At 36.2% G+C, this 27691-nt stretch overlaps 1 protein-coding gene across 2 annotated transcripts; it reads right to left on the bottom strand.

The window, feature by feature from the left end:
- Positions 1 to 3502: 3502 nt before the first annotated feature.
- Positions 3503 to 27654, bottom strand: LOC308114379 (uncharacterized protein). Of its 2 annotated transcripts, XM_080471226.1 has the most exons (60): positions 27615 to 27654; positions 27417 to 27495; positions 26843 to 26861; positions 26488 to 26526; positions 26354 to 26379; positions 26167 to 26245; positions 25333 to 25450; positions 24731 to 24909; positions 24044 to 24262; positions 23358 to 23519; positions 22965 to 23195; positions 22386 to 22838; positions 21758 to 21931; positions 21567 to 21669; positions 21297 to 21344; positions 20918 to 20965; positions 20502 to 20549; positions 20124 to 20171; positions 19808 to 19855; positions 19412 to 19459; positions 19193 to 19240; positions 18893 to 18940; positions 18512 to 18559; positions 18293 to 18340; positions 17876 to 17923; positions 17498 to 17545; positions 17182 to 17229; positions 16786 to 16833; positions 16567 to 16614; positions 16267 to 16314; positions 15868 to 15915; positions 15490 to 15537; positions 15074 to 15121; positions 14774 to 14821; positions 14375 to 14422; positions 13959 to 14006; positions 13581 to 13628; positions 13265 to 13312; positions 12869 to 12916; positions 12512 to 12559; positions 12091 to 12138; positions 11675 to 11722; positions 11297 to 11344; positions 10981 to 11028; positions 10585 to 10632; positions 10228 to 10275; positions 9520 to 9567; positions 9121 to 9168; positions 8705 to 8752; positions 8324 to 8371; positions 8008 to 8055; positions 7612 to 7659; positions 7195 to 7242; positions 6817 to 6864; positions 6419 to 6466; positions 6039 to 6086; positions 5820 to 5867; positions 5424 to 5471; positions 5044 to 5091; positions 3503 to 4448 (listed from the first exon to the last, which is right to left on the bottom strand). In XM_080471226.1, exons 2-60 carry the CDS (start codon positions 27474 to 27476, stop codon positions 4385 to 4387), a joined length of 4086 nt encoding a protein of 1361 aa, XP_080327352.1. In that variant the 5' UTR covers positions 27477 to 27495; positions 27615 to 27654; the 3' UTR covers positions 3503 to 4384. The 2 variants fall into 2 exon arrangements, with proteins under 2 accessions (XP_080327352.1, XP_080327353.1); XM_080471227.1 differs by lacking the exon at positions 19193 to 19240 and having other exon boundaries at positions 27615 to 27652.
- Between the last annotated feature and the right edge of the window lie 37 nt (positions 27655 to 27691).

Raw genomic sequence — 27691 nt, 5'->3', positions numbered from 1 at the left:
ACACGAGATGAGTCTACAAAAACAAAGCCTGGATCATGTTGCCATTGCTGTCAGTTACAGTGCGTCAAAGTGTCAGAGGCGGTGGAAAAATGAATTGTTTTCACAAGGAAGACATGTGTACGCTGAACATTTCCACACAGGTAGTAAAAATATCCATCAAACATTAGTGCTGCTGTAAAGTATGAAAACCTCCACTGACTCCTGGACAGGGCACCTTCAAGACAACATGGAGCCGCTATATAGACACTGAAGTAGTTTTAACTTTAAAAAAAAACTTGCAGAATGAGTTTATTTTTACTGTCCAATAAAGGCTCACGTAAAGAATATGTTTTTTCACTTCGCATTGCTGATGCCCGTTTCGGTTACTTGTTTTCTGCTGGACCACTTATACTTTGTTCCGTTATTAACAGTATTGGTCATTGTAGTAGTTTGAGTGCTTATTTTTTTTTGGGGGGGGGGGGGGGGGTTGTTTTTGCATTTTTATTGGTTTTTAGACATCAAGTTTCTCTGGCAGTTTCCAGCGGTTTTACTTATTTCAAAGGTTTTCCACAAAACATTTGTGTGGTTTGTCTTCACATCTGCAACATACAGATAAACAAGCATCCAAAGCAAATGAGTTGAATGAAACTCTCCATTTTCTTTCGAGACTCTACTTAATGCGGATTTCATCGTGGCCAGCTTAGCGTGTTCATTTACAAACTCGACGTTCTGGAGCGAGCGCCGGCGTCCAGGAGACACAGTCAAATGTGACACATATTGTCATTGACAAACTATCGCTTTACTCAAAAGTCAGGTTGAAAGGTGAGAGAAGAGTAATTTAGAAAGATAGTCCCCGATGCAAATGAAACCTCAAAGTACGACAGAAATGTTTGGGACTGGGACTGGCCACAACAAAAATATAAAGATTTAAATGTTTAAGGTCTTATATAAGCACTCACTGTTTATGCTCTGCGTGTCCTGGTTCTTTTGCACTGAAGAAATGACACCAATGCTGATCACAAGCTGTTTGAGTATCTCACTTTCAGGAGATTTTAATAAAATGGAATCAACCTTTTTCACGCTGTAGTATGGACTCAGCAGACTATCATTAATGACAAACTGCAGATTGGACTTTGTTAGCTGGAGGGCAATGTGGTGTCTGTTTTTCCAGTGTTTAGTACTTCGTCAAACTAAACTCCTGTTTTTACCCCTCGACTGTCTAATAGGACATTAGAACAGAAAGTAATTTATGAAGTGAAACAACCTGGATAAAACTATATATCGACTATGTTTTCTAATCAATATTCAACAGATCTATTCATTTTAAAAACGTTATAAAGTCTTAATTCTGTTCTACGGACAACTTCTACTGAAATGCGTTGTAGATTTTTCAAACTTATGTAACTTCTGCTAAGTCACAGTCAGATCCTCTTATGAAACCAGTTTTTTTTCTTTTTCATGATAAGGTCTACTGATCTCTCGTCTCTCACGTCGACTTTGATGAGTCTGCTGCTTGACAGAAGTGAGCAGGCAAAGAAAAGGTGCCCTTTTCCCTACCGACGTCTGTTACCATCTCCATGTCACGGGGCCTGGCTGACTACAACACGGAAACCCACTTTGTTTTGTTCTGCCGTCTCGGATGTGATGGTGGTCACACACTTGACAGCTTACGTATGTCTTTTGTTGACAGGCGTCTCTGATCCAGCTGGTTTTTCAACCGTGTGTTGCGCTCTGTCTCGACTTTGTTTGTACTGTTTTATGCAGAAATGAAGGCATGAATGAAGCATCATATGTGTTGAACGGAGAACCTGTCTATTCATGTCTCGGTGCCTCTGAAAGTTAAAACTGAGGAGTGCAACCCGCTCTGCCCAACGTCAGCCGGAGGACGTTCTGGCTCATTCGGCCATTTCTTGTAATTTGCACTCAGATAACATCATGGGAAGCTGCCAGTCACGCCACAAACTGATAAAAATGTCTGCAACCCTTTCATGCGGCATCTGCCTGAAAACAATTCAGGGTTGAGATTCAGCTTTAGAGAAGAACTTTCTTTTAGATCAGAGGTCATTGATGTTTACTGAAGGATCAACAAGTCAAGAATGCTTCATCACTGGATCTGTTCAGCCAGGGCGGGTCCAGGGTAGAAACAGCATGGGGGGGGGGGGGGGGGGGGGACACGGAAACATTTATTCTCACTTAATATGTATTTTTTTATTTTTCTCCTTTTGATTAGTCATCTTGCATATATTGGATAGAGTTCATTCTTTCCCTGTTTGAAGAAGCTTCTTTATTTCCTTCAGGCCACACTAATATCACGATGGAGAGAACCTCTCAGGACATTGTTTACTCTCATATAATTTGAAAGTGAAACAATGTCGTCCTAAAAAACTTGCATGATACAAAACAGCAGTTTACATCAGGGGCCACATGCAGCTGGACTTCTTCAGACCAGTGAAATTATAACATTATGACTTAATAATAGCAAGAAATCATTTTAAAACAAGGGCAATTTTCCGGTAAACGTGATCTCCTGTGTTTTGTTTTCATTGAATGAAATCATGCCTTATGGAATATTTGACTCCGTAACTCTGTGGGTGAACCCGACGGAGACGAGCGCAACTGCCACAATCATCTATTCACCAAAAATTTAAAGGGCGCTATGTAGAACTCAAGGGGATTGAGTTAGAGCTGAGAAATACAGCGTGATCACATAATTGGAATGAAATATATTTCTAGAACTTCTATTAATATTAAAGCTTTGAATGGTGATAAATGTGTCTTATCCCAGAACTCTGTTCAATTCACATAGTGTATTTATACATTTTCAAATGTAGCCCGGATTTTTCATGACATTTTGCTTGGGAGTTTGGATGTGTCTTTATATTTTTTCTAAATGTTCAGAGTTCAAAGAACAAAATTGTTGATTGACCCCCCCCCCAACAAAAAAGAAATAAAACAGTGTTCCTTGGTTTCCTTTTTGAAAGACAACACATTCAACTCCTTCCTCCTACTACATAAACTCAGGGTTACCATCACTCATGAGGCTTTTGTATTAAGTACATTGGCTTAAATAGGAGCTCATCAGTATTGCGCCTCATGAACGAGCTGCTTGCTGCATTATGGCCTCTGCTCCCACTAAAACAAAACCGCCTCCCAGTGGACGAAGCGAGCACAGCATTTACTTTGACTGAAAAATAGCGATTCATTTTTTACGTTCTATTTTTTTTTACTCATTATTTTTTGTCATCCCACTTGGGGACTCCATGTTTGGCACAAACATACCAAGATAATAATTAAACAAAAGCTGTTAATTATTGAACTAGATTTTATATTCCTACAATTTTTCACAACAGTGTAAACGCCATCGTATTTGGCTTTGATAAACATGTCACGTGCACCTGATTGATGCGTAGAAACAAGTGCAATGCTCGGACCCCAATAAGGTTTCTTATCTATTCTATTCTATTGAAGAACTTTTCATCAATTCATCAAAAGACTGGATGAAATGAGCGATGGAGCAAATAATCAGAGTTGCACAATATTTTATGACATATTTTTAAATAACAGGACAATCATAGCACCAGTGATTGTGAGTATTAATATGGATTTCAACATATGGCATGTTGGGAGTGGCGATGCGTGTCAGAGGAGCCCAAGTTGAAGTAGATTAGAATTTCCTCCTGGGTCGAGTTCGCTACTACAAAATTTGTAAATTAGGGCAAAAATTTGCCAATATCCACCATATTCCTCCAAATATTCAACTTCCTGTTGAGTTATCGGCATCGACAGCATGGTTTTTCTGTTCGTCTTGGCCTGTTACATATGTGTGGTGATTTTCATAGCTCTCAGTGAAACGTTGAGCCATTTCGCAAGTCACATATGTAACTCCTCCAAATTATTACATTTTTTGCCGGACCTGACAACTCGGCAAAGTTTCACAAGCAGTTATGTACGTTAAGTCCCCCAAAAACGCGATTTATCTGGGCGAAGTATCTTCATGAATAATCTGAGGAAATCCAGTGGGGTCGTCCTACACTTTCAGTGCTCGGACCCTAACGAGTGACGTCCAACTGTACTTGACTATAAACGATAGAATATAGCCCAAACACCAAAAGCTAAATTCGTCTCTAAAGTGCTATTACAAGCCGGTAATTCAAAATGTGGGAACAGTTCAATTACTTTTCGTAAAATAGTTGATTATACCTGTGTCTCAAACTCATCTCGACTGAGCTTCTGTATATTAGAAAGTGTGAGAAATGAGCAAAGGACAATCAGCTCCTCAGTCTGTTTTTTGTATATACGTGTATATATATATATTATCTTATTTTTTTTAGTTTCTAATTGTCTCTTGATTGTAGTTTTATCCAGTGAATGTGAATTCAGGCGAGATGAGGATGGGAAACACACATCAAGGCAGCAGAAGCACCAGCGCCAGCAGGAGGGTGAGGACAGGAGAGGCCACCAGGACAGGACTGAAGCCCAAAATACAAACAAAAAAAACAAGAACATAATCAGAACACAATCCTGACATAACTGGGATGTTCTAAAAGATTTCTGGGGATGTAGTTTGTTTGAATACTTTGTCAATTGATAATAACACTCATTATGTAGACTTCCATGTAACCTGACAGGTTGGGGCTTATGCATGTGTCACTAGAGATAATTGTCAAAAAGCCAGGATTGGTTGCTCACATGGATTCTTCCATCATTTATTCAGTACAACAATCTATAACCTTTTGAAACATGAGTTGATATTTAGCACTTCTGCCTTTTATTAACATGAAAATTCCAGCCCTCAAATGTAAACATGTGATCATGTCTATGTCTATAACAACATGGTAATAACTGACACTTTTCAGGCTCACTTTTTTTTTTTTTAACACTTGTGACAATATATTTCTACTAGTGTAATAGTCCCAGCATGATTCCACAGAATTAAGGAAGGATCCAATGAAACCATAGTGCACAAAATCACAACAGCCCATGTTTAAACTGGATTCCTGACATGGACGTAATCAGTTTGTAAAGAAAGTACTCTACCCACTACCCCAGTGAAAATAAAAATACCTCTTATCTGTTGTCTTTGAAGGTGTCATTGTGGTAGGTTGCAGGGTGCTGCAGAAAGTCAAGGCATTATATTATATATAAAAATCAGAAATAGATTACTGTCGATATTTCTTAATTATATTCTCATAACATGAAAATCCCAGCTCTCATCTGTAAACATGTGATCATGTCTATGTCTATAAAAACATGGTGAGAACTGACACTTTATAAAGCTCAGTTTTTCATGATACCACAGAATTTTGTAAAAAATCTAATGAAAACAGTGCATAAGATCTGAAAGTTTCCAGTCATCCCCCATGTTTAAACTGGATTCCTGACATGGACGTGATCAGTTTGAAAAGAAAGTACTCTACCCACTACCCCAGTGAAAATAATAATACCTCTTATCTGTTGTCTTTGAAGGTGTCATTGTGGTAGGTTGCAGGGTGCTGCAGAAAGTCAAGGCATTATATTATATATAGAAATCAGAATTAGATTACTGTAGATATTTCTTAATTATATTCTCATAACATGAAAATTCCAGCCCTCAAATGTAAACATGTGAGCATGTCTATGTCTATAAAAACATGGTGAGAACTGACACTTTTCAAGCTCACATTTTTTTTTACCACTTGTGACAATATATTTCTACTAGTGTAATAGTCCCAGCATGATTCCACAGAATTAAGGAAAAATCACAATAGTCATCCCCCATGTTCAAACTGGATTCCTGACATGGACATGATCAGTTTGAAAAGAAAGTACTCTACCCACTACCCCAGTGAAAATAAAAATACCTCTTATCTGTTGTCTTTGAAGGTGTCATTGTGGTAGGTTGCAGGGTGCTGCAGAAAGTCAAGGCATTATTCAATGTAAAAATCAAAATCAGAATTAGATTACCACAGACATTTCTTAATTAAATTGTCACAACAGGAAAATTCCAGCTCTCAAATGTAAGCATGTGATCATGTCTATGTCTATAAAAACATGGTAATAACTGACACTTTTCAAAATACCTCTTATCTGTTGTCTTTGAAGGTGTCATTGTGGTAGGTTGCAGGGTGCTGCAGAAAGTCAAGGCATTATATTATATATAAAAATCAGAATTAGATTACTGTAGATATTTCTTAATTATATTCTCATAACATGAAAATTCCAGCTCTCATCTGTAAACATGTGATCATGTCTATGTCTATAAAAACATGGTGAGAACTGACACTTTATAAAGCTCAGTTTTTCATGATACCACAGAATTTTGTAAAAAATCTAATGAAAACAGTGCATAAGATCTGAAAGTTTCCAGTCATCCCCCATGTTTAAACTGGATTCCTGACATGGACGTGATCAGTTTGAAAAGCAAGTGCTCTACCCACTACCCCAGTGAAAATAAAAATACCTCTTATCTGTTGTCTTTGAAGGTGTCATTGTGGCAGGTTGCAGGGTGCTGCAGAAAGTCAAGGCATTATATTATATATAGAAATCAGAATTAGATTACTGTAAATATTTCTTAATTATATTCTCATAACATGAAAATTCCAGCCCTCAAATGTAAACATGTGAGCATGTCTATGTCTATAAAAACATGGTGAGAACTGACACTTTTCAGGCTCACATTTTTTTTTTTACCACTTGTGACAATATATTTCTACTAGTGTAATAGTCCCAGCATGATTCCACAGAATTAAGGAAAAATCACAATAGTCATCCCCCATGTTCAAACTGGATTCCTTACATGGACGTGATCAGTTTGATAAGAAAGTACTCTACCCACTACCCCAGTGAAAATAAAAATACCTCTTATCTGTGTTCGTTGAAGGTGTCATTGTGGTAGGTTGCAGGGTGCTGCAGAAAGTCAAGGAATTATATTATATATAGAAATCAGAATTAGATTACTGTAAATATTTTGTAATTATTGTCTCAAAACATGAAAATTCCAGCTCTCCCCTGTAAACATGTGAGCATGTCTATGTCTATAAAAACATGGTGAGAACTGACACTTTTCAAGCTCACTTTTTCATGATACCACAGAATTTTGTAAAAATCTAATAAAAACAGTGCATAAGATCTGAAAGTTTCCAGTCATCCCCCATGTTTAAACTGGATTCCTGACATGGACGTGATCAGTTTGAAAAGAAAGTACTCTACCCTCTACCCCAGTGAAAATAAAAATACCTCTTATCTGTTGTCTTTGAAGGTGTCATTGTGGTAGGTTGCAGGGTGCTGCAGAAAGTCAAGGCATTATATTATATATAAAAATCAGAATTAGATTATTGTAGATATTTCTTAATTATATTCTCATAACATGAAAATTCCAGCCCTCAAATGTAAACATGTGATCATGTCTATGTCTATAACAACATGGTAATAACTGACACTTTTCAGGCTCACTTTTTTTTTTTTAACACTTGTGACAATATATTTCTACTAGTGTAATAGTCCCAACATGATTCCACAGAATTAAGGAAGGATCCAATGAAACCATAGTGCACAAAATCACAACAGCCCATGTTTAAACTGGATTCCTGACATGGACGTAATCAGTTTGTAAAGAAAGTACTCTACCCTCTACCCCAGTGAAAATAAAAATACCTCTTATCTGTTGTCTTTGAAGGTGTCATTGTGGTAGGTTGCAGGGTGCTGCAGAAAGTCAAGGCATTATATTATATATAGAAATCAGAATTAGATTACTGTAAATATTTCTTAATTATATTCTCATAACATGAAAATTCCAGCCCTCAAATGTAAACATGTGAGCATGTCTATGTCTATAAAAACATGGTGAGAACTGACACTTTTCAAGCTCACATTTTTTTTTACCACTTGTGACAATATATTTCTACTAGTGTAATAGTCCCAGCATGATTCCACAGAATTAAGGAAAAATCACAATAGTCATCCCCCATGTTCAAACTGGATTCCTGACATGGACGTGATCAGTTTGATAAGAAAGTACTCTACCCACTACCCCAGTGAAAATAAAAATACCTCTTATCTGTGTTCTTTGAAGGTGTCATTGTGGTAGGTTGCAGGGTGCTGCAGAAAGTCAAGGCATTAGTCAATGTAAATATAAGAATCAGAGTTCAATTAATATAGATATTTCTTAATTAAATTGTCATAACATGAAAATTCCAGCTCTCATCTGTAAACATGTGATCATATCTATGTCTATAACAACATGGTAATAACTGACACTTTTCAAGCTCACTTTTTTTTTTATACCACTCTGACAACAATATATTTCTACAAGCGTAATAGTCCAAGCATGATTCCACCCACTTCCCCAGTGCAAATAAAAAAATACCTCTTATCTGTTGTCTTTGAAGGTGTCATTGTGGTAGGTTGCAGGGTGCTGCAGAAAGTCAAGGCATTATATTATATATAGAAATCAGAATTAGATTACTGTAGATATTTCTTAATTATATTCTCATAACATGAAAATTCCAGCTCTCATCTGTAAACATGTGATCATGTCTATGTCTATAAAAACATGGTGAGAACTGACACTTTATAAAGCTCAGTTTTTCATGATACCAGAGAATTTTGTAAAAATCTAATGAAAACATAATGCATAAGATCTGAAAGTTTCCAGTCATCCCCCATGTTTAAACTGGATTCCTGACATGGACGTGATCAGTATGATAAGAAAGTACTCTACCCTCTACCCCAGTGAAAATAAAAATACCTCTTATCTGTTGTCTTTGAAGGTGTCATTGTGGTAGGTTGCAGGGTGCTGCAGAAAGTCAAGGCATTATATTATATATAAAAATCAGAATTAGATTAGTGTAGATATTTTGTAATTATAATCTCACAACAAGACAATTCCAGCTCTTGTCTGTAAACATGTGATCATGTCTATGTCTATAACAACATGGTGATAACTGACACTTTTCAAGCTCACTTTTTTTATACCACTCTGACAACAATATTTTTCTACTAGTGTAATAGTCCCAGCATGATGCCACAGAATTAAGGAAAAATCCAATGAAACCATAGTGCACAAAATCACAACAGCCCATGTTTAAACTGGATTCCTGACATGGACGTGATCAGTTTGAAAAGCAAGTGCTCTACCCACTACCCCAGTGAAAATAAAAAAACCTCTTATCTGTTGTCTTTGAAGGTGTCATTGTGGCAGGTTGCAGGGTGCTGCAGAAAGTCAAGGCATTATTCAATGTAAAAATCAAAATCAGAATTAGATTACCACAGACATTTCTTAATTAAATTGTCACAACATGAAAATTCCAGCCCTCAAATGTAAACATGTGATCATGTCTATGTCTATAACAACATGGTGAGAACTGACACTTTTCAAGCTCACATTTTTTTTACCACTTGTGACAATATATTTCTACTAGTGTAATAGTCCCAGCATGATGCCACAGAATTAAGGAAAAATCACAATAGTCATCCCCCATGTTCAAACTGGATTCCTGACATGGACGTGATCAGTTTGAAATGAAAGTACTCTACCCACTACCCCAGTGAAAATAAAAATACCTCTTATCTGTTGTCTTTGAAGGTGTCATTGTGGTAGGTTGCAGGGTGCTGCAGAAAGTCAAGGCATTATATTATATATAGAAATCAGAAATAGATTACTGTCGATATTTCTTAATTATAATCAATTCCAATTCCAGCTCTTGTCTGTAAACGTGATCATGTCTATGTCTATAACAACATGGTGAGAACTGACACTTTTCAAGCTCACTTTTTTTTATACCACTCTGACAACAATATATTCTACAAGTGTAATAGTCCCAGCAGAATTCCACCCACTACCCCAGTGCAAATAAAAAATACCTCTTATCTGTTGTCTTTGAAGGTGTCATTGTGGTAGGTTGCAGGGTGTTGCAGAAAGTCAAGGCATTATATTATATATAAAAATCAGAAATAGATTACTGTCGATATTTCTTAATTATAATCAATTCCAATTCCAGCTCTTGTCTGTAAACGTGATCATGTCTATGTCTATAACAACATGGTGAGAACTGACACTTTTCAAGCTCACTTTTTTTATACCACTCTGACAACAATATATTTCTACTAGTTTACTAGTCCCAGCATGATGCCACAGAATTAAGGAAACATCCAATGAAACCATAGTGCACAAAATCACAACAGCCCATGTTTAAACTGGATTCCTGACATGGACGTAATCAGTTTGTAAAGAAAGTACTCTACCCTCTACCCCAGTGAAAATAAAAATACCTCTTATCTGTTGTCTTTGAAGGTGTCATTGTGGTAGGTTGCAGGGTGCTGCAGAAAGTCAAGGCATTATATTATATATAAAAATCAGAATTAGATTACTGTAGATATTTCTTAATTATATTCTCATAACATGAAAATTCCAGCTCTCATCTGTAAACATGTGATCATGTCTATGTCTATAAAAACATGGTGAGAACTGACACTTTATAAAGCTCAGTTTTTCATGATACCATTAGATTACCACAGACATTTCTTAATTAAATTGTCACAACAGGAAAATTCCAGCTCTCAAATGTAAGCATGTGATCATGTCTATGTCTATAAAAACATGGTAATAACTGACACTTTTCAAAATACCTCTTATCTGTTGTCTTTGAAGGTGTCATTGTGGCAGGTTGCAGGGTGCTGCAGAAAGTCAAGGAATTATATTATATATAGAAATCAGAATTAGATTACTGTAAATATTTCTTAATTATATTCTCATAACATGAAAATTCCAGCCCTCAAATGTAAACATGTGAGCATGTCTATGTCTATAAAAACATGGTGAGAACTGACACTTTTCAAGCTCACATTTTTTTTTACCACTTGTGACAATATATTTCTACTAGTGTAATAGTCCCAGCATGATTCCACAGAATTAAGGAAAAATCACAATAGTCATCCCCCATGTTCAAACTGGATTCCTGACATGGACGTGATCAGTTTGATAAGAAAGTACTCTACCCACTACCCCAGTGAAAATAAAAATACCTCTTATCTGTGTTCTTTGAAGGTGTCATTGTGGTAGGTTGCAGGGTGCTGCAGAAAGTCAAGGCATTAGTCAATGTAAATATAAGAATCAGAGTTCAATTAATATAGATATTTCTTAATTAAATTGTCATAACATGAAAATTCCAGCTCTCATCTGTAAACATGTGATCATATCTATGTCTATAACAACATGGTAATAACTGACACTTTTCAAGCTCACTTTTTTTTTTATACCACTCTGACAACAATATATTTCTACAAGCGTAATAGTCCAAGCATGATTCCACCCACTACCCCAGTGCAAATAAAAAAATACCTCTTATCTGTTGTCTTTGAAGGTGTCATTGTGGTAGGTTGCAGGGTGCTGCAGAAAGTCAAGGCATTATATTATATATAGAAATCAGAATTAGATTACTGTAGATATTTTGTAATTATTGTCTCAAAACGTGAAAATTCCAGCTCTCCCCTGTAAACATGTGAGCATGTCTATGTCTATAAAAACATGGTGAGAACTGACACTTTTCAAGCTCACTTTTTCATGATACCAGAGAATTTTGTAAAAATCTAATGAAAACAGTGCATAAGATCTGAAAGTTTCCAGTCATCCCCCATGTTTAAACTGGATTCCTGACATGGACGTGATCAGTTTGAAAAGAAAGTTCTCTACCCACTACCCCAGTGAAAATAAAAATACCTCTTATCTGTTGTCTTTGAAGGTGTCATTGTGGCAGGTTGCAGGGTGCTGCAGAAAGTCAAGGCATTATATTATATATAAAAATCAGAATTAGATTAGTGTAGATATTTTGTAATTATAATCTCACAACAAGACAATTCCAGCTCTTGTCTGTAAACATGTGATCATGTCTATGTCTATAACAACATGGTGATAACTGACACTTTTCAAGCTCACTTTTTTTATACCACTCTGACAACAATATTTTTCTACTAGTGTAATAGTCCCAGCATGATGCCACAGAATTAAGGAAAAATCCAATGAAACCATAGTGCACAAAATCACAACAGCCCATGTTTAAACTGGATTCCTGACATGGACGTGATCAGTTTGAAAAGAAAGTGCTCTACCCACTACCCCAGTGAAAATAAAAATACCTCTTATCTGTTGTCTTTGAAGGTGTCATTGTGGCAGGTTGCAGGGTGCTGCAGAAAGTCAAGGCATTATTCAATGTAAAAATCAAAATCAGAATTAGATTACCACAGACATTTCTTAATTAAATTGTCACAACATGAAAATTCCAGCCCTCAAATGTAAACATGTGATCATGTCTATGTCTATAACAACATGGTGAGAACTGACACTTTTCAGGCTCACTTTTTTTTTTTTAACACTTGTGACAATATATTTCTACTAGTGTAATAGTCCCAGCATGATTCCACAGAATTAAGGAAGGATCCAATGAAACCATAGTGCACAAAATCACAACAGCCCATGTTTAAACTGGATTCCTGACATGGACGTAATCAGTTTGTAAAGAAAGTACTCTACCCTCTACCCCAGTGAAAATAAAAATACCTCTTATCTGTTGTCTTTGAAGGTGTCATTGTGGTAGGTTGCAGGGTGCTGCAGAAAGTCAAGGCATTATATTATATATAAAAATCAGAATTAGATTACTGTAGATATTTCTTAATTATATTCTCATAACATGAAAATTCCAGCTCTCATCTGTAAACATGTGATCATGTCTATGTCTATAAAAACATGGTGAGAACTGACACTTTATAAAGCTCAGTTTTTCATGATACCATTAGATTACCACAGACATTTCTTAATTAAATTGTCACAACAGGAAAATTCCAGCTCTCAAATGTAAGCATGTGATCATGTCTATGTCTATAAAAACATGGTAATAACTGACACTTTTCAAAATACCTCTTATCTGTTGTCTTTGAAGGTGTCATTGTGGCAGGTTGCAGGGTGCTGCAGAAAGTCAAGGAATTATATTATATATAGAAATCAGAATTAGATTACTGTAAATATTTCTTAATTATATTCTCATAACATGAAAATTCCAGCCCTCAAATGTAAACATGTGAGCATGTCTATGTCTATAAAAACATGGTGAGAACTGACACTTTTCAAGCTCACATTTTTTTTTACCACTTGTGACAATATATTTCTACTAGTGTAATAGTCCCAGCATGATTCCACAGAATTAAGGAAAAATCACAATAGTCATCCCCCATGTTCAAACTGGATTCCTGACATGGACGTGATCAGTTTGATAAGAAAGTACTCTACCCACTACCCCAGTGAAAATAAAAATACCTCTTATCTGTGTTCTTTGAAGGTGTCATTGTGGTAGGTTGCAGGGTGCTGCAGAAAGTCAAGGCATTAGTCAATGTAAATATAAGAATCAGAGTTCAATTAATATAGATATTTCTTAATTAAATTGTCATAACATGAAAATTCCAGCTCTCATCTGTAAACATGTGATCATATCTATGTCTATAACAACATGGTAATAACTGACACTTTTCAAGCTCACTTTTTTTTTTATACCACTCTGACAACAATATATTTCTACAAGCGTAATAGTCCAAGCATGATTCCACCCACTACCCCAGTGCAAATAAAAAAATACCTCTTATCTGTTGTCTTTGAAGGTGTCATTGTGGTAGGTTGCAGGGTGCTGCAGAAAGTCAAGGCATTATATTATATATAGAAATCAGAATTAGATTACTGTAGATATTTTGTAATTATTGTCTCAAAACGTGAAAATTCCAGCTCTCCCCTGTAAACATGTGAGCATGTCTATGTCTATAAAAACATGGTGAGAACTGACACTTTTCAAGCTCACTTTTTCATGATACCAGAGAATTTTGTAAAAATCTAATGAAAACAGTGCATAAGATCTGAAAGTTTCCAGTCATCCCCCATGTTTAAACTGGATTCCTGACATGGACGTGATCAGTTTGAAAAGAAAGTTCTCTACCCACTACCCCAGTGAAAATAAAAATACCTCTTATCTGTTGTCTTTGAAGGTGTCATTGTGGCAGGTTGCAGGGTGCTGCAGAAAGTCAAGGCATTATATTATATATAAAAATCAGAATTAGATTAGTGTAGATATTTTGTAATTATAATCTCACAACAAGACAATTCCAGCTCTTGTCTGTAAACATGTGATCATGTCTGTGTCTATAACAACATGGTGATAACTGACACTTTTCAAGCTCACTTTTTTTATACCACTCTGACAACAATATTTTTCTACTAGTGTAATAGTCCCAGCATGATGCCACAGAATTAAGGAAAAATCCAATGAAACCATAGTGCACAAAATCACAACAGCCCATGTTTAAACTGGATTCCTGACATGGACGTGATCAGTTTGAAAAGCAAGTGCTCTACCCACTACCCCAGTGAAAATAAAAATACCTCTTATCTGTTGTCTTTGAAGGTGTCATTGTGGCAGGTTGCAGGGTGCTGCAGAAAGTCAAGGCATTATTCAATGTAAAAATCAAAATCAGAATTAGATTACCACAGACATTTCTTAATTAAATTGTCACAACATGAAAATTCCAGCCCTCAAATGTAAACATGTGATCATGTCTATGTCTATAACAACATGGTAATAACTGACACTTTTCAAGCTCACATTTTTTTTACCACTTGTGACAATATATTTCTACTAGTGTAATAGTCCCAGCATGATGCCACAGAATTAAGGAAAAATCACAATAGTCATCCCCCATGTTCAAACTGGATTCCTGACATGGACGTGATCAGTTTGAAATGAAAGTACTCTACCCACTACCCCAGTGAAAATAAAAATACCTCTTATCTGTTGTCTTTGAAGGTGTCATTGTGGTAGGTTGCAGGGTGCTGCAGAAAGTCAAGGCATTATATTATATATAGAAATCAGAAATAGATTACTGTCGATATTTCTTAATTATAATCAATTCCAATTCCAGCTCTTGTCTGTAAACGTGATCATGTCTATGTCTATAACAACATGGTGAGAACTGACACTTTTCAAGCTCACTTTTTTTTATACCACTCTGACAACAATATATTCTACAAGTGTAATAGTCCCAGCAGAATTCCACCCACTACCCCAGTGCAAATAAAAAATACCTCTTATCTGTTGTCTTTGAAGGTGTCATTGTGGTAGGTTGCAGGGTGCTGCAGAAAGTCAAGGCATTATATTATATATAAAAATCAGAAATAGATTACTGTAGATATTTTGTAATTATAATCTCACAACAAGACAATTCCAGCTCTTGTCTGTAAACATGTGATCATGTCTGTGTCTATAACAACATGGTGATAACTGACACTTTTCAAGCTCACTTTTTTTATACCACTCTGACAACAATATATTTCTACTAGTGTACTAGTCCCAGCATGATGCCACAGAATTAAGGAAAAATCCAATGAAACCATAGTGCACAAAATCACAACAGCCCATGTTTAAACTGGATTCCTGACATGGACGTGATCAGTTTGAAAAGAAAGTACTCTACCCACTACCCCAGTGAAAATAAAAATACCTCTTATCTGTTGTCTTTGAAGGTGTCATTGTGGCAGGTTGCAGGGTGCTGCAGAAAGTCAAGGCATTATATTATATATAGAAATCAGAATTAGATTACTGTAAATATTTCTTAATTATATTCTCATAACATGAAAATTCCAGCTCTCCCCTGTAAAAATGTGAGCATGTCTATGTCTATAAAAACATGGTGAGAACTGATACTTTTCAAGCTCACATTTTCATGATACCACACAATTTTGTAAAAATCTAATAAAAACAGTGCATAAGATCTGAAAGTTTCCAGTCATCCCCCATGTTTAAACTGGATTCCTGACATGGACATGATCAGTTTGAAAAGCAAGTGCTCTACCCTCTACCCCAGTGAAAATAAAAAAACCTCTTATCTGTTGTCTTTGAAGGTGTCATTGTGGTAGGTTGCAGGGTGCTGCAGAAAGTCAAGGCATTATTCAATGTAAAAATCAAAATCAGAATTAGATTACCACAGACATTTCTTAATTACATTGTCACAACAGGAAAATTCCAGCTCTCAAATGTAAACATGTGATCATGTCAATGTTTATAAAAACATGGTAATAACTGACACTTTTCAAGCTCACATTTTTTTTACCACTTGTGACAATATATTTCTACTAGTGTAATAGTCCCAGCATGATGCCACAGAATTAAGGAAAAATCACAATAGTCATCCCCCATGTTCAAACTGGATTCCTGACATGGACGTGATCAGTTTGAAATGAAAGTACTCTACCCACTACCCCAGTGAAAATAAAAATACCTCTTATCTGTTGTCTTTGAAGGTGTCATTGTGGTAGGTTGCAGGGTGCTGCAGAAAGTCAAGGCATTATATTATATATAAAAATCAGAAATAGATTACTGTCGATATTTCTTAATTATAATCAATTCCAATTCCAGCTCTTGTCTGTAAACGTGATCATGTCTATGTCTATAAAAACATGGTAATAACTGACACTTTTCAAGCTCACTTTTTTTTATACCACTCTGACAACAATATATTCTACAAGCGTAATAGTCCCAGCAGAATTCCACCCACTACCCCAGTGCAAATAAAAAATACCTCTTATCTGTTGTCTTTGAAGGTGTCATTGTGGTAGGTTGCAGGGTGCTGCAGAAAGTCAAGGCATTATTCAATGTAAAAATCAAAATCAGAATTAGATTACCACAGACATTTCTTAATTAAATTGTCACAACAGGAAAATTCCAGCTCTCAAATGTAAGCATGTGATCATGTCTATGTCTATAAAAACATGGTAATAACTGACACTTTTCAAAATACCTCTTATCTGTTGTCTTTGAAGGTGTCATTGTGGTAGGTTGCAGGGTGCTGCAGAAAGTCAAGGCATTATATTATATATAGAAATCAGAATTAGATTACTGTAAATATTTCTTAATTATATTCTCATAACATGAAAATTCCAGCACTCAAATGTAAACATGTGAGCATGTCTATGTCTATAAAAACATGGTGAGAACTGATACTTTTCAAGCTCACATTTTTTTTTACCACTTGTGACAATATATTTCTACTAGTGTAATAGTCCCAGCATGATTCCACAGAATTAAGGAAAAATCACAATAGTCATCCCCCATGTTTAAACTGGATTCCTGACATGGACGTGATCAGTTTGATAAGAAAGTACTCTACCCACTACCCCTGTGAAAATAAAAATACCTCTTATCTGTGTTCTTTGAAGGTGTCATTGTGGTAGGTTGCAGGGTGCTGCAGAAAGTCAAGGCATTAGTCAATGTAAATATAAGAATCAGAGTTCAATTAATATAGATATTTCTTAATTAAATTGTCATAACATGAAAATTCCAGCTCTCATCTGTAAACATGTGATCATATCTATGTCTATAACAACATGGTAATAACTGACACTTTTCAAGCTCGCTTTTTTTTTTATACCACTCTGACAACAATATATTTCTACAAGCGTAATAGTCCAAGCATGATTCCACCCACTACCCCAGTGCAAATAAAAAAATACCTCTTATCTGTTGTCTTTGAAGGTGTCATTGTGGTAGGTTGCAGGGTGCTGCAGAAAGTCAAGGCATTATATTATATATAGAAATCAGAATTAGATTACTGTAGATATTTTGTAATTATTGTCTCAAAACATGAAAATTCCAGCTCTCCCCTGTAAACATGTGATCATGTCTATGTCTATAAAAACATGGTGAGAACTGATACTTTTCAAGCTCACTTTTTCATGATACCACAGAATTTTGTAAAAATCTAATAAAAACAGTGCATAAGATCTGAAAGTTTCCAGTCATCCCCCATGTTTAAACTGGATTCCTGACATGGACGTGATCAGTTTGAAAAGCAAGTACTCTACCCTCTACCCCAGTGAAAATAAAAATACCTCTTATCTGTTGTCTTTGAAGGTGTCATCGTGGTAGGTTGCAGGGTGCTGCAGAAAGTCAAGGCATTATATTATATATAAAAATCAGAATTAGATTATTGTAGATATTTCTTAATTATATTCTCATAACATGAAAATTCCAGCCCTCAAATGTAAACATGGGATCATGTCTATGTCTATAACAACATGGTAATAACTGACACTTTTCAGGCTCACTTTTTTTTTTTTAACACTTGTGACAATATATTTCTACTAGTGTAATAGTCCCAACATGATGCCACAGAATTAAGGAAGAATCCAATGAAACCATAGTGCACAAAATCACAACAGCCCATGTTTAAACTGGATTCCTGACATGGACGTGATCAGTTTGAAAAGCAAGTGCTCTACCCTCTACCCCAGTGAAAATAAAAATACCTCTTATCTGTTGTCTTTGAAGGTGTCATTGTGGCAGGTTGCAGGGTGCTGCAGAAAGTCAAGGCATTATTCAATGTAAAAATCAAAATCAGAATTAGATTACCACAGACATTTCTTAATTAAATTGTCACAACATGAAAATTCCAGCCCTCAAATGTAAACATGTGATCATGTCTATGTCTATAACAACATGGTAATAACTGACACTTTTCAAAATACCTCTTATCTGTTGTCTTTGAAGGTGTCATTGTGGTAGGTTGCAGGGTGCTGCAGAAAGTCAAGGCATTATATTATATATAAAAATCAGAATTAGATTACTGTAGATATTTCTTAATTATATTCTCATAACATGAAAATTCCAGCTCTCATCTGTAAACATGTGAGCATGTCTATGTCTATAAAAACATGGTGAGAACTGATACTTTATAAAGCTCAGTTTTTCATGATACCACAGAATTTTGTAAAAATCTAATGAAAACATAATGCATAAGATCTGAAAGTTTCCAGTCATCCCCCATGTTTAAACTGGATTCCTGACATGGACGTGATCAGTATGATAAGAAAGTACTCTACCCACTACCCCAGTGAAAATAAAAATACCTCTTATCTGTTGTCTTTGAAGGTGTCATTGTGGTAGGTTGCAGGGTGCTGCAGAAAGTCAAGGCATTATATTATATATAAAAATCAGAAATAGATTACTGTCGATATTTCTTAATTATAATCAATTCCAATTCCAGCTCTTGTCTGTAAACGTGATCATGTCTATGTCTATAAAAACATGGTAATAACTGACACTTTTCAAGCTCACTTTTTTTTATACCACTCTGACAACAATATATTCTACAAGCGTAATAGTCCCAGCAGAATTCCACCCACTACCCCAGTGCAAATAAAAAATACCTCTTATCTGTTGTCTTTGAAGGTGTCATTGTGGTAGGTTGCAGGGTGCTGCAGAAAGTCAAGGCATTATTCAATGTAAAAATCAAAATCAGAATTAGATTACCACAGACATTTCTTAATTAAATTGTCACAACAGGAAAATTCCAGCTCTCAAATGTAAGCATGTGATCATGTCTATGTCTATAAAAACATGGTAATAACTGACACTTTTCAAAATACCTCTTATCTGTTGTCTTTGAAGGTGTCATTGTGGCAGGTTGCAGGGTGCTGCAGAAAGTCAAGGCATTATATTATATATAGAAATCAGAATTAGATTACTGTAAATATTTCTTAATTATATTCTCATAACATGAAAATTCCAGCACTCAAATGTAAACATGTGAGCATGTCTATGTCTATAAAAACATGGTGAGAACTGATACTTTTCAAGCTCACATTTTTTTTTACCACTTGTGACAATATATTTCTACTAGTGTAATAGTCCCAGCATGATTCCACAGAATTAAGGAAAAATCACAATAGTCATCCCCCATGTTCAAACTGGATTCCTGACATGGACGTGATCAGTTTGATAAGAAAGTACTCTACCCACTACCCCTGTGAAAATAAAAATACCTCTTATCTGTGTTCTTTGAAGGTGTCATTGTGGTAGGTTGCAGGGTGCTGCAGAAAGTCAAGGCATTAGTCAATGTAAATATAAGAATCAGAGTTCAATTAATATAGATATTTCTTAATTAAATTGTCATAACATGAAAATTCCAGCTCTCATCTGTAAACATGTGATCATATCTATGTCTATAACAACATGGTAATAACTGACACTTTTCAAGCTCGCTTTTTTTTTTATACCACTCTGACAACAATATATTTCTACAAGCGTAATAGTCCAAGCATGATTCCACCCACTACCCCAGTGCAAATAAAAAAATACCTCTTATCTGTTGTCTTTGAAGGTGTCATTGTGGTAGGTTGCAGGGTGCTGCAGAAAGTCAAGGCAATATATTATATATAGAAATCAGAATTAGATTACTGTAGATATTTTGTAATTATTGTCTCAAAACATGAAAATTCCAGCTCTCCCCTGTAAACATGTGAGCATGTCTATGTCTATAAAAACATGGTGAGAACTGATACTTTTCAAGCTCACTTTTTCATGATACCACAGAATTTTGTAAAAATCTAATAAAAACAGTGCATAAGATCTGAAAATTTCCAGTCATCCCCCATGTTTAAACTGGATTCCTGACATGGACGTGATCAGTTTGAAAAGCAAGTACTCTACCCTCTACCCCAGTGAAAATAAAAATACCTCTTATCTGTTGTCTTTGAAGGTGTCATTGTGGTAGGTTGCAGGGTGCTGCAGAAAGTCAAGGCATTATATTATATATAAAAATCAGAATTAGATTATTGTAGATATTTCTTAATTATATTCTCATAACAAGACAATTCCAGCTCTTGTCTGTAAACATGTGATCATGTCTATGTCTATAACAACATGGTGATAACTGACACTTTTCAAGCTCACTTTTTTTATACCACTCTGACAACAATATATTTCTACTAGTGTAATAGTCCCAGCATGATGCCACAGAATTAAGGAAAAATCCAATGAAACCATAGTGCACAAAATCACAACAGCCCATGTTTAAACTGGATTCCTGACATGGACGTGATCAGTTTGAAAAGAAAGTGCTCTACCCACTACCCCAGTGAAAATAAAAATACCTCCTATCTGTTGTCTTTGAAGGTGTCATTGTGGCAGGTTGCAGGGTGCTGCAGAAAGTCAAGGCCTTATATTATATATAGAAATCAGAATTAGATTACTGTAAATATTTTGTAATTATTGTCTCATAACATGAAAATTCCAGCTCCCCCCTGTAAACATGTGATCATGTCTATGTCTATAAAAACATGGTGAGAACTGATACTTTTCAAGCTCACTTTTTCATGATACCACAGAATTTTGTAAAAATCTAATAAAAACAGTGCATAAGATCTGAAAAGTTTCCAGTCATCCCCCATGTTTAAACTGGATTCCTGACATGGACGTGATCAGTTTGAAAAGAAACTTCTCTACCCACTACCCCAGTGAAAGTAAAAATACCTCTTATCTGTTGTCTTTGAAGGTGTCATTGTGGCAGGTTGCAGGGTGCTGCAGAAAGTCAAGGCATTATTCAATTTAAATATAAGAATCAGAATGAGATTAGATATTTCCTAATTATAATCTAACAAACAAGAAAATTTGGTAGATATTTCTCAATTAAATTGCCACAACAGGAAAATTCCAGCTCTCATCTGTAAACATGTGATCATATCTATGTCTATAGAAACATGGTTTTCATGGTAATAAATGAAAACTTGCACAAAGTCCTACCTGGAGCATGGGCCTTCATTCTCACGTTTGGGAGGATTCTTAATCGTCACAGTTCGCTCAGCGGCACATGGCAGTACGTTATCTTCAAAAAGAGGATTGATATCTGTCCACAAAAAAGACAATTTAAGTTGAAATGTTTGTACAAAGGTAATTCCTGCAGTGAACAAAAAGAAGTGGTCTAGTTGGCTTGCCTTCGAAGCTGAAGGTGAAAACGGCCGTTTCTCCTTTGAGGAACTCTCTGAATTGCATTTGTTCCAAAGAGGAAAAAAAGGTTCGGCCAACCAAAGTTCCAGCGTAGCCCTCCTCACCGTCCTCGTCTGTATATTTAGTTCCGTTGTTACGAGGATTGTCCCAAAGAAAGAGGCCTGTTTGCAGGACAGAAGAGAAAGAAGTGAAGTTTAGCTTTTGAAAACAAACTTTTATAAAATGATCAAATAAAAAGAATAATAACGATTCCATTTTATTGATGTCTACATGTTGTGCTCAAGGTGCGCACGCTAAAGTTATCATGTACTCGCTGTCCTGTGCTGTAAATCGAAGACTGGCAAGCTAATTCCGATATAATACCCACTAAACTACCGCAGCACATGGAGAACTACCATTTTGGCTGACTGTATTCTTAAATCAAACAAGCAAATACTTTGTTGTGGCGTGAAATTTGTCCTCGGTACAAAAAAAGGTTGAAGCAGACCCAGTAAATCCAGATTTATGGAGCAAAGCTGGACTGAAACCAGGCTTAGTGACCACGCTACTGCCTCCTGTTGCACAAAAGTGGCATCACATATTTGTTTTTATTACATCATGTTGTAGTAAACTCACCGTTGGCGCTGATCCTTTCAGGATCAGTGGTGATACTCCGCTGTTTTGACATCTGCATCTGGAGGTTTGGGTTCTGATCCAGCATTTCTAGATTGGCTTGTCTGTACGGGCACGGCCACTCCAACCTGTCGTCGTTGTCGCCAGACACCAGTTGCACAAACAGTCCGACAAATGACCGGGCGAGCCTCACTGCTGCCCGGTAAGCATAGCCTCCTGCAGAGTACTGCCGTGGACTGTATATAATGCTTCCAAATGAACTAGTTTCCAGTACCTCTGTAAAATCGTCAATCTGAATGGTTACATGTGGGCACTGCAGCTCAGACAGGTTGATGTCGTCAATTGAGAAGCCGCCTGCAGAGCTTCCTGCTCCTTTAAGGATCTCGAACTCCACCTGGAAGTGCTTGGTTGCAGTCAGAGACACATGGTGGAGCTTCCAGTGAGACGTTGTTGAACCTAAAAGAAGGATTTTTTTATTGAGATGACTATGCCGTTCTATGTGAACGGCACATTGAATTCTTAAAAGGAATCAAATAGTATCTGATGCAGACGACACCTGGTAAAAACACAGTCTGACATTACCTGTAATCTGTCCCATCAGGCGAATGGTTCCTACGGAGTCCTCTTCATCTTTAAACTCTCTGATCCAGATGTTGAGTGTGTCTGACTCGTTCCCACTGTGGTAATAGTAAAACTGGAGACACTGGACGTTGCAATCCCTTTTAGGACTCATCCTTTCCGTCTCGAGCCAGGCTGAGTCGCCCTCCTCACCTGACGCTGTGCTGACATGCATGAAGTGACTCTCCCCCTCACCTAAATGGTTGTAGAGCAAACTAATGTTGTGGCACATTCATAGATTGGTTTTTAATGGACACATAGATGTCCTTTTTGTTGTTTTTAGTTTTCTCATATCATATTTCATGATTGAAACCTGGCAAGGAATGGAGGGAAAAGAGAATGGAAATAGAATCTTACTGCGCTCGTCACTTCCAGCAGGTAGATTGGTGTGGTCAGAGCTGGGACCACCTTCAGCCTTTGTCACCGCTTCCCAGCTGATCCCACCACGTGAACAGCGGTTCATTTGACACATGGTCTCATTAGAAAAGCCACAGAACACGTGTAAGGCAACGGTGGAGTCTGCAGAGGTGAGAGATGAAAACACCGTTTGTCTTTAGAACCGATTGTGAATTTCAGCTTGAAATGTCAACGCATGAACAGCAACATACAACTTGTGTTGCACTGACAGCGTCAAAGTAAAGATATATTGCCTTTTTTAGTGTAGCTAAAAGTTGATTGGTGTCCAATTATATTAACACCTGTAGTATGACACTAATATCTTTTGGCATGCTAATACACTCCATTCCTATATATATTTATTTTTTACAATGCAGTTACCTTAATCCTGTATTTACCAGCTTCATTGGATTGCAACATTTTCTGGTCTGAATTTTCAGCAAATCCAACAACAGCCGATTATTTCACTAAATATCCTTGTGGGGGCTTGTGGTGATAGTGTGGATGTCACAAAATAATCAGGACTCTGTGTGGGCCAGAGTTGTGTATGTCTTTTCTGTCTGGTTTGGTGGCAGTTATCATTATCATTGCAAGATAAAAGCTGTGACTCTTCCTTGTAAAAAGACACATTGTGAATTCATTCTTACTGCATCCGTAGAGGAGGTTCAACTCAAGAACATCACTTGGGCTCATTTCTAACGTCTGCCCAATCACGTCCTGGAACTTTGGGTCCAACGTCTCGATTGTGGATCCGTTGCCATTGCTGAAAAGATCTTTGGAGTAGTGCATCACGGATATATAGTCGTAGTCGACTCCGTTGGTGGTGCTGCTGTCCCTGCTTACTATTCTGAAGTTTCTTTCTTTGCCTGAAACAAGCATCCAATTTGTTTCAGTATAAATGAGCAACTGCTACACAGTTTGAAACTTCCATGTATACTTCAAATACACTGACTAAAATGTAGTAAACAGATACACTTACTTATTACATCTTTGAAATAGTCACTTGATCATTACCTTTAACCTTCTCTCTTATTTAAAATGTCTTAATAGTGTGCATATAGCTGCATTGTTGTGACACATTATTTGTAATACACATTTGTTGTGCGGTTGTACGATAATTATATCCAGGTGTGGCTTTATAATGGACTGAATAGAAAAAGAACTACAGATTCTCTATAATGAAAAAATGACAAAATAATGCTTCCTTTGTATGGATAAGCATAGTACATTTATAATTAATCACTTGATTTCATTATATTATGTCATTTCCAACACTTTTCATTCACACATCTCAATTTAAGGAAAACATAAATATCTGATGGATTTTTTCAAACCTTCCAAGATGTTTTCTGTTACGATTCTCACATAATCATCTCGATCGTATCTGGACTGTTCATGGAAGAATCCGAGCGCGTGGAGAAACTCGTGTTCAACAATAGATAGCTCGTCACAGTTTTGCCCAATGGAGAGGTTCTGCCCGTCTCTTATTACTCTTCCAATGAATGAAAAACATCTGTAATGGAAATAACAGTCATCAGAAAATCACATTTATCCCTTATTTTCATTATTCACTTTATCTTACCAAAAGCCTAATTTAATCATCTTGTTTCACACAACCATGCAAGCCCACAAGAGAAACAGATTAATTCATCAAATTAATCAATCAAATGACTAAAACAGCTCAGAGCTCATTCTCAGATTATTATCTTGTGAATACATTTTAAAAGCTTTATTTGATAATACCAATTGTAAACTTATACTGAAGTATCCAAATAACCCCAAAAAATTGAGAATGAACAATACCATACCATACCACACCACACCACACCACACCACACCACACCACACCACACCACACCACACCACACCACACCACACCACACCACACCACACCACACCACACCATACCATACCATACATACATTATAATACATACCCGTCTAACTTTTTAGCAGAGATGTAATATTCCTCAGAGTCCTTTGGTTTGAAATCGATGCATGACTTCAACCTGAACTGTTCAAAGGCTTTCAGGATGACTCCTTTAGCGTTGATGTCTTCAGTGGATCAAAACGTGACATAAAGACAGAAACATTAGAAAAGTAAATGCAACTGTTGTTCTTGCTCGTGCAAATTGTACCAAAGTTACAAATCACAAATAGTAATGTTACTGCAATTTTCAGAGCCTTTTTCAGTATATTTATGATTTTTGCAGCTAAGTGAATTCCTTTGAAACTGAAAATATCTGCATCATATCTACATTTGTTGACAACATACAGCCAGTTTTTATGTAAATCATAAAAGTCATTGATTGTCAAAGATGAGAGTGTAGACTTTTTATATAAGCAAGGTAATAAAAATGGTTTTAAGTGACTGATACTGAGTCATTTTTAGGGGGGGAAAAAAAGCTTATGTAACAATAGTGTTACTATGAGAGTACCACTATTATAGTAGTTACTTGAACTTTAGTGCATGTTTTAATATCTCTTTTCACAATAAAATGAATCACTATTGTCACTAAACCTGATGTGAATGACATGCTGCTCTTTGATACTAAGATAGTTTAGTGACTTACTTCTGCTTCCTCTTTTCATTATGTGGCTCCAGTGAAGCGCCTATCTTTAGGTAATTGATATTTTTTGAACTGGAGTTTCTGGTTTATTTTCTAATTTTCTCAAATTTTCCCACGGAGGTATAAAACAAAAACTCTCAAAGACAGGGTCCAACCAAATACAAAATATCTGTACTATTGAGAAAGAAGAATGATGTTTACCCAAGGTGTTGTTCAAGTCGTAGGGCACTGGAAGCGTCCACAGTGTATCCCTAGTAGTGGCACTCCTTCCCTTGTTTGTCTGATATATAAATGAAATTTAGTGGCACATTTTCACATGCAACACACACAGTCTAGTTCATGTATGATTTCATAAGATATTCATCCCTGAAGACTGAGCTAAACTTACCTCCATGATGTCATCTTTCAGTGACTCTAAGGTGAAGCATAAAAATATTGTGTTCATTAATTCAAATATCATTAGTGAATTAAAAGCATTGACAAAACTCTCTGATCCATTAAAGAGAATATATGCAACTTTACCCTGGTTAATGTCAGCAATGTCCTTGTCTTCATCAATATCTATTAAAAAAAACCATGCACATATAATGATTAAAATTGTCTGATCAAATATATTGGATAATTCAACTTTATTTCTACTTTCTCACTTTAAAACCACCACAGCTGACCCAAAGTGGTGTGCATAAATAGACATAAAAATCTTAAAACATGAGGTGCGATCAGTAAAATACAATATAAAAACAAACAAACAACAAAATACAACAGGTGCAGAGTCTCAAGCTGGGTTATAAGCCAGTGAATAAAAATGGGTCCTAAGATTAATGGACAGTACCGGAGCTTGACTTGGATAAGATTAAGAAAACCTAACGGAACTTACCCACTATCTCTGGTTCAGCCTGGAAGAAAAAAAAAAGGACATTTCAGCTTAAACAGACATTTGAAAACTATGTATTGGAAAATGTGAAACAGAAACTTTCACTTGGTTTCCATCTGTTTGTGTATTAAAACAAACGTGCTCATATTGGACCTCAGTGAAGAGTTAGAATCAACTCTGTCACTGTTTTTAGCTGATTTGCAGTTGCACATTCTCTTGTTACTCTGATTCGAAAATCAAACTAAAATCAATCAATCAATCAATCAATCAATCAATCAATCAATCAATCAATCAATCAATCAATCAATCAATCAATCAATCAATCAATCAATCAATCAATCAATCAATCAATCAATCAATCAATCAATCAATCAATCAATCAATCAATCAATCAATCAATCAATGCCCCTCTGGTAATGGAGTCCATTTTTTCAGTAGAATTTGGATCATAACAAAATGCTCTTAAAAATGTGATTGGATTAAAAAAATTCTAGTCTTTTTTGGTTTATTTTCAATAATGACACACAGTAGAATGGAGAGTTTACAGGAAGGGAATGAAAAACCATGATATTATTACCGGCTGTAAGGAGATGACAGGCGTAACTGCCAGGTACATTAGAAAAATGTAGCCTTTCATTCTGACGCTGTATTCAGGACTGAAAATAAGAAACATTGAAGAAACATTAGAGAGCGTTGTCATGAAATGCAGTCAGCTGATGGGGACTAATTTAGAAAATTCAGATTGAGTGTTGATGAAAATATCAGAGGTTCCTACCTTCAGCCACCTCTATGGTCTGTTCCTCAGCTGCACATGAGAAGCCTCGGCCGTGGAGGGAGCATTATAAGCTCCTG

The sequence above is a fragment of the Lipophrys pholis genome (assembly GCF_963383615.2).
Source record: "Lipophrys pholis genome assembly, chromosome: 9".
NCBI classification, from domain to species: domain Eukaryota; kingdom Metazoa; phylum Chordata; class Actinopteri; order Blenniiformes; family Blenniidae; genus Lipophrys; species Lipophrys pholis.
The sequence above is the reverse complement of the archived record's forward strand: the minus strand, read 5'-3'. Positions and strand labels throughout refer to the sequence as shown.

Coding starts and splice junctions, on each gene's coding strand:
- LOC308114379 (XM_080471226.1), bottom strand. CDS start 27,476: ATGAAAGGCTACATTTTTCTAATGTACCTGGCAGTTACGCCTGTCATC. Junction 15,538..15,867: donor TCAAAGACAACAGATAAGAG/GTTTTTTTATTT, acceptor GACTTTCTGCAG/CACCCTGCAACCTGCCACAA. Junction 10,276..10,584: donor TCAAAGACAACAGATAAGAG/GTATTTTGAAAA, acceptor GACTTTCTGCAG/CACCCTGCAACCTACCACAA.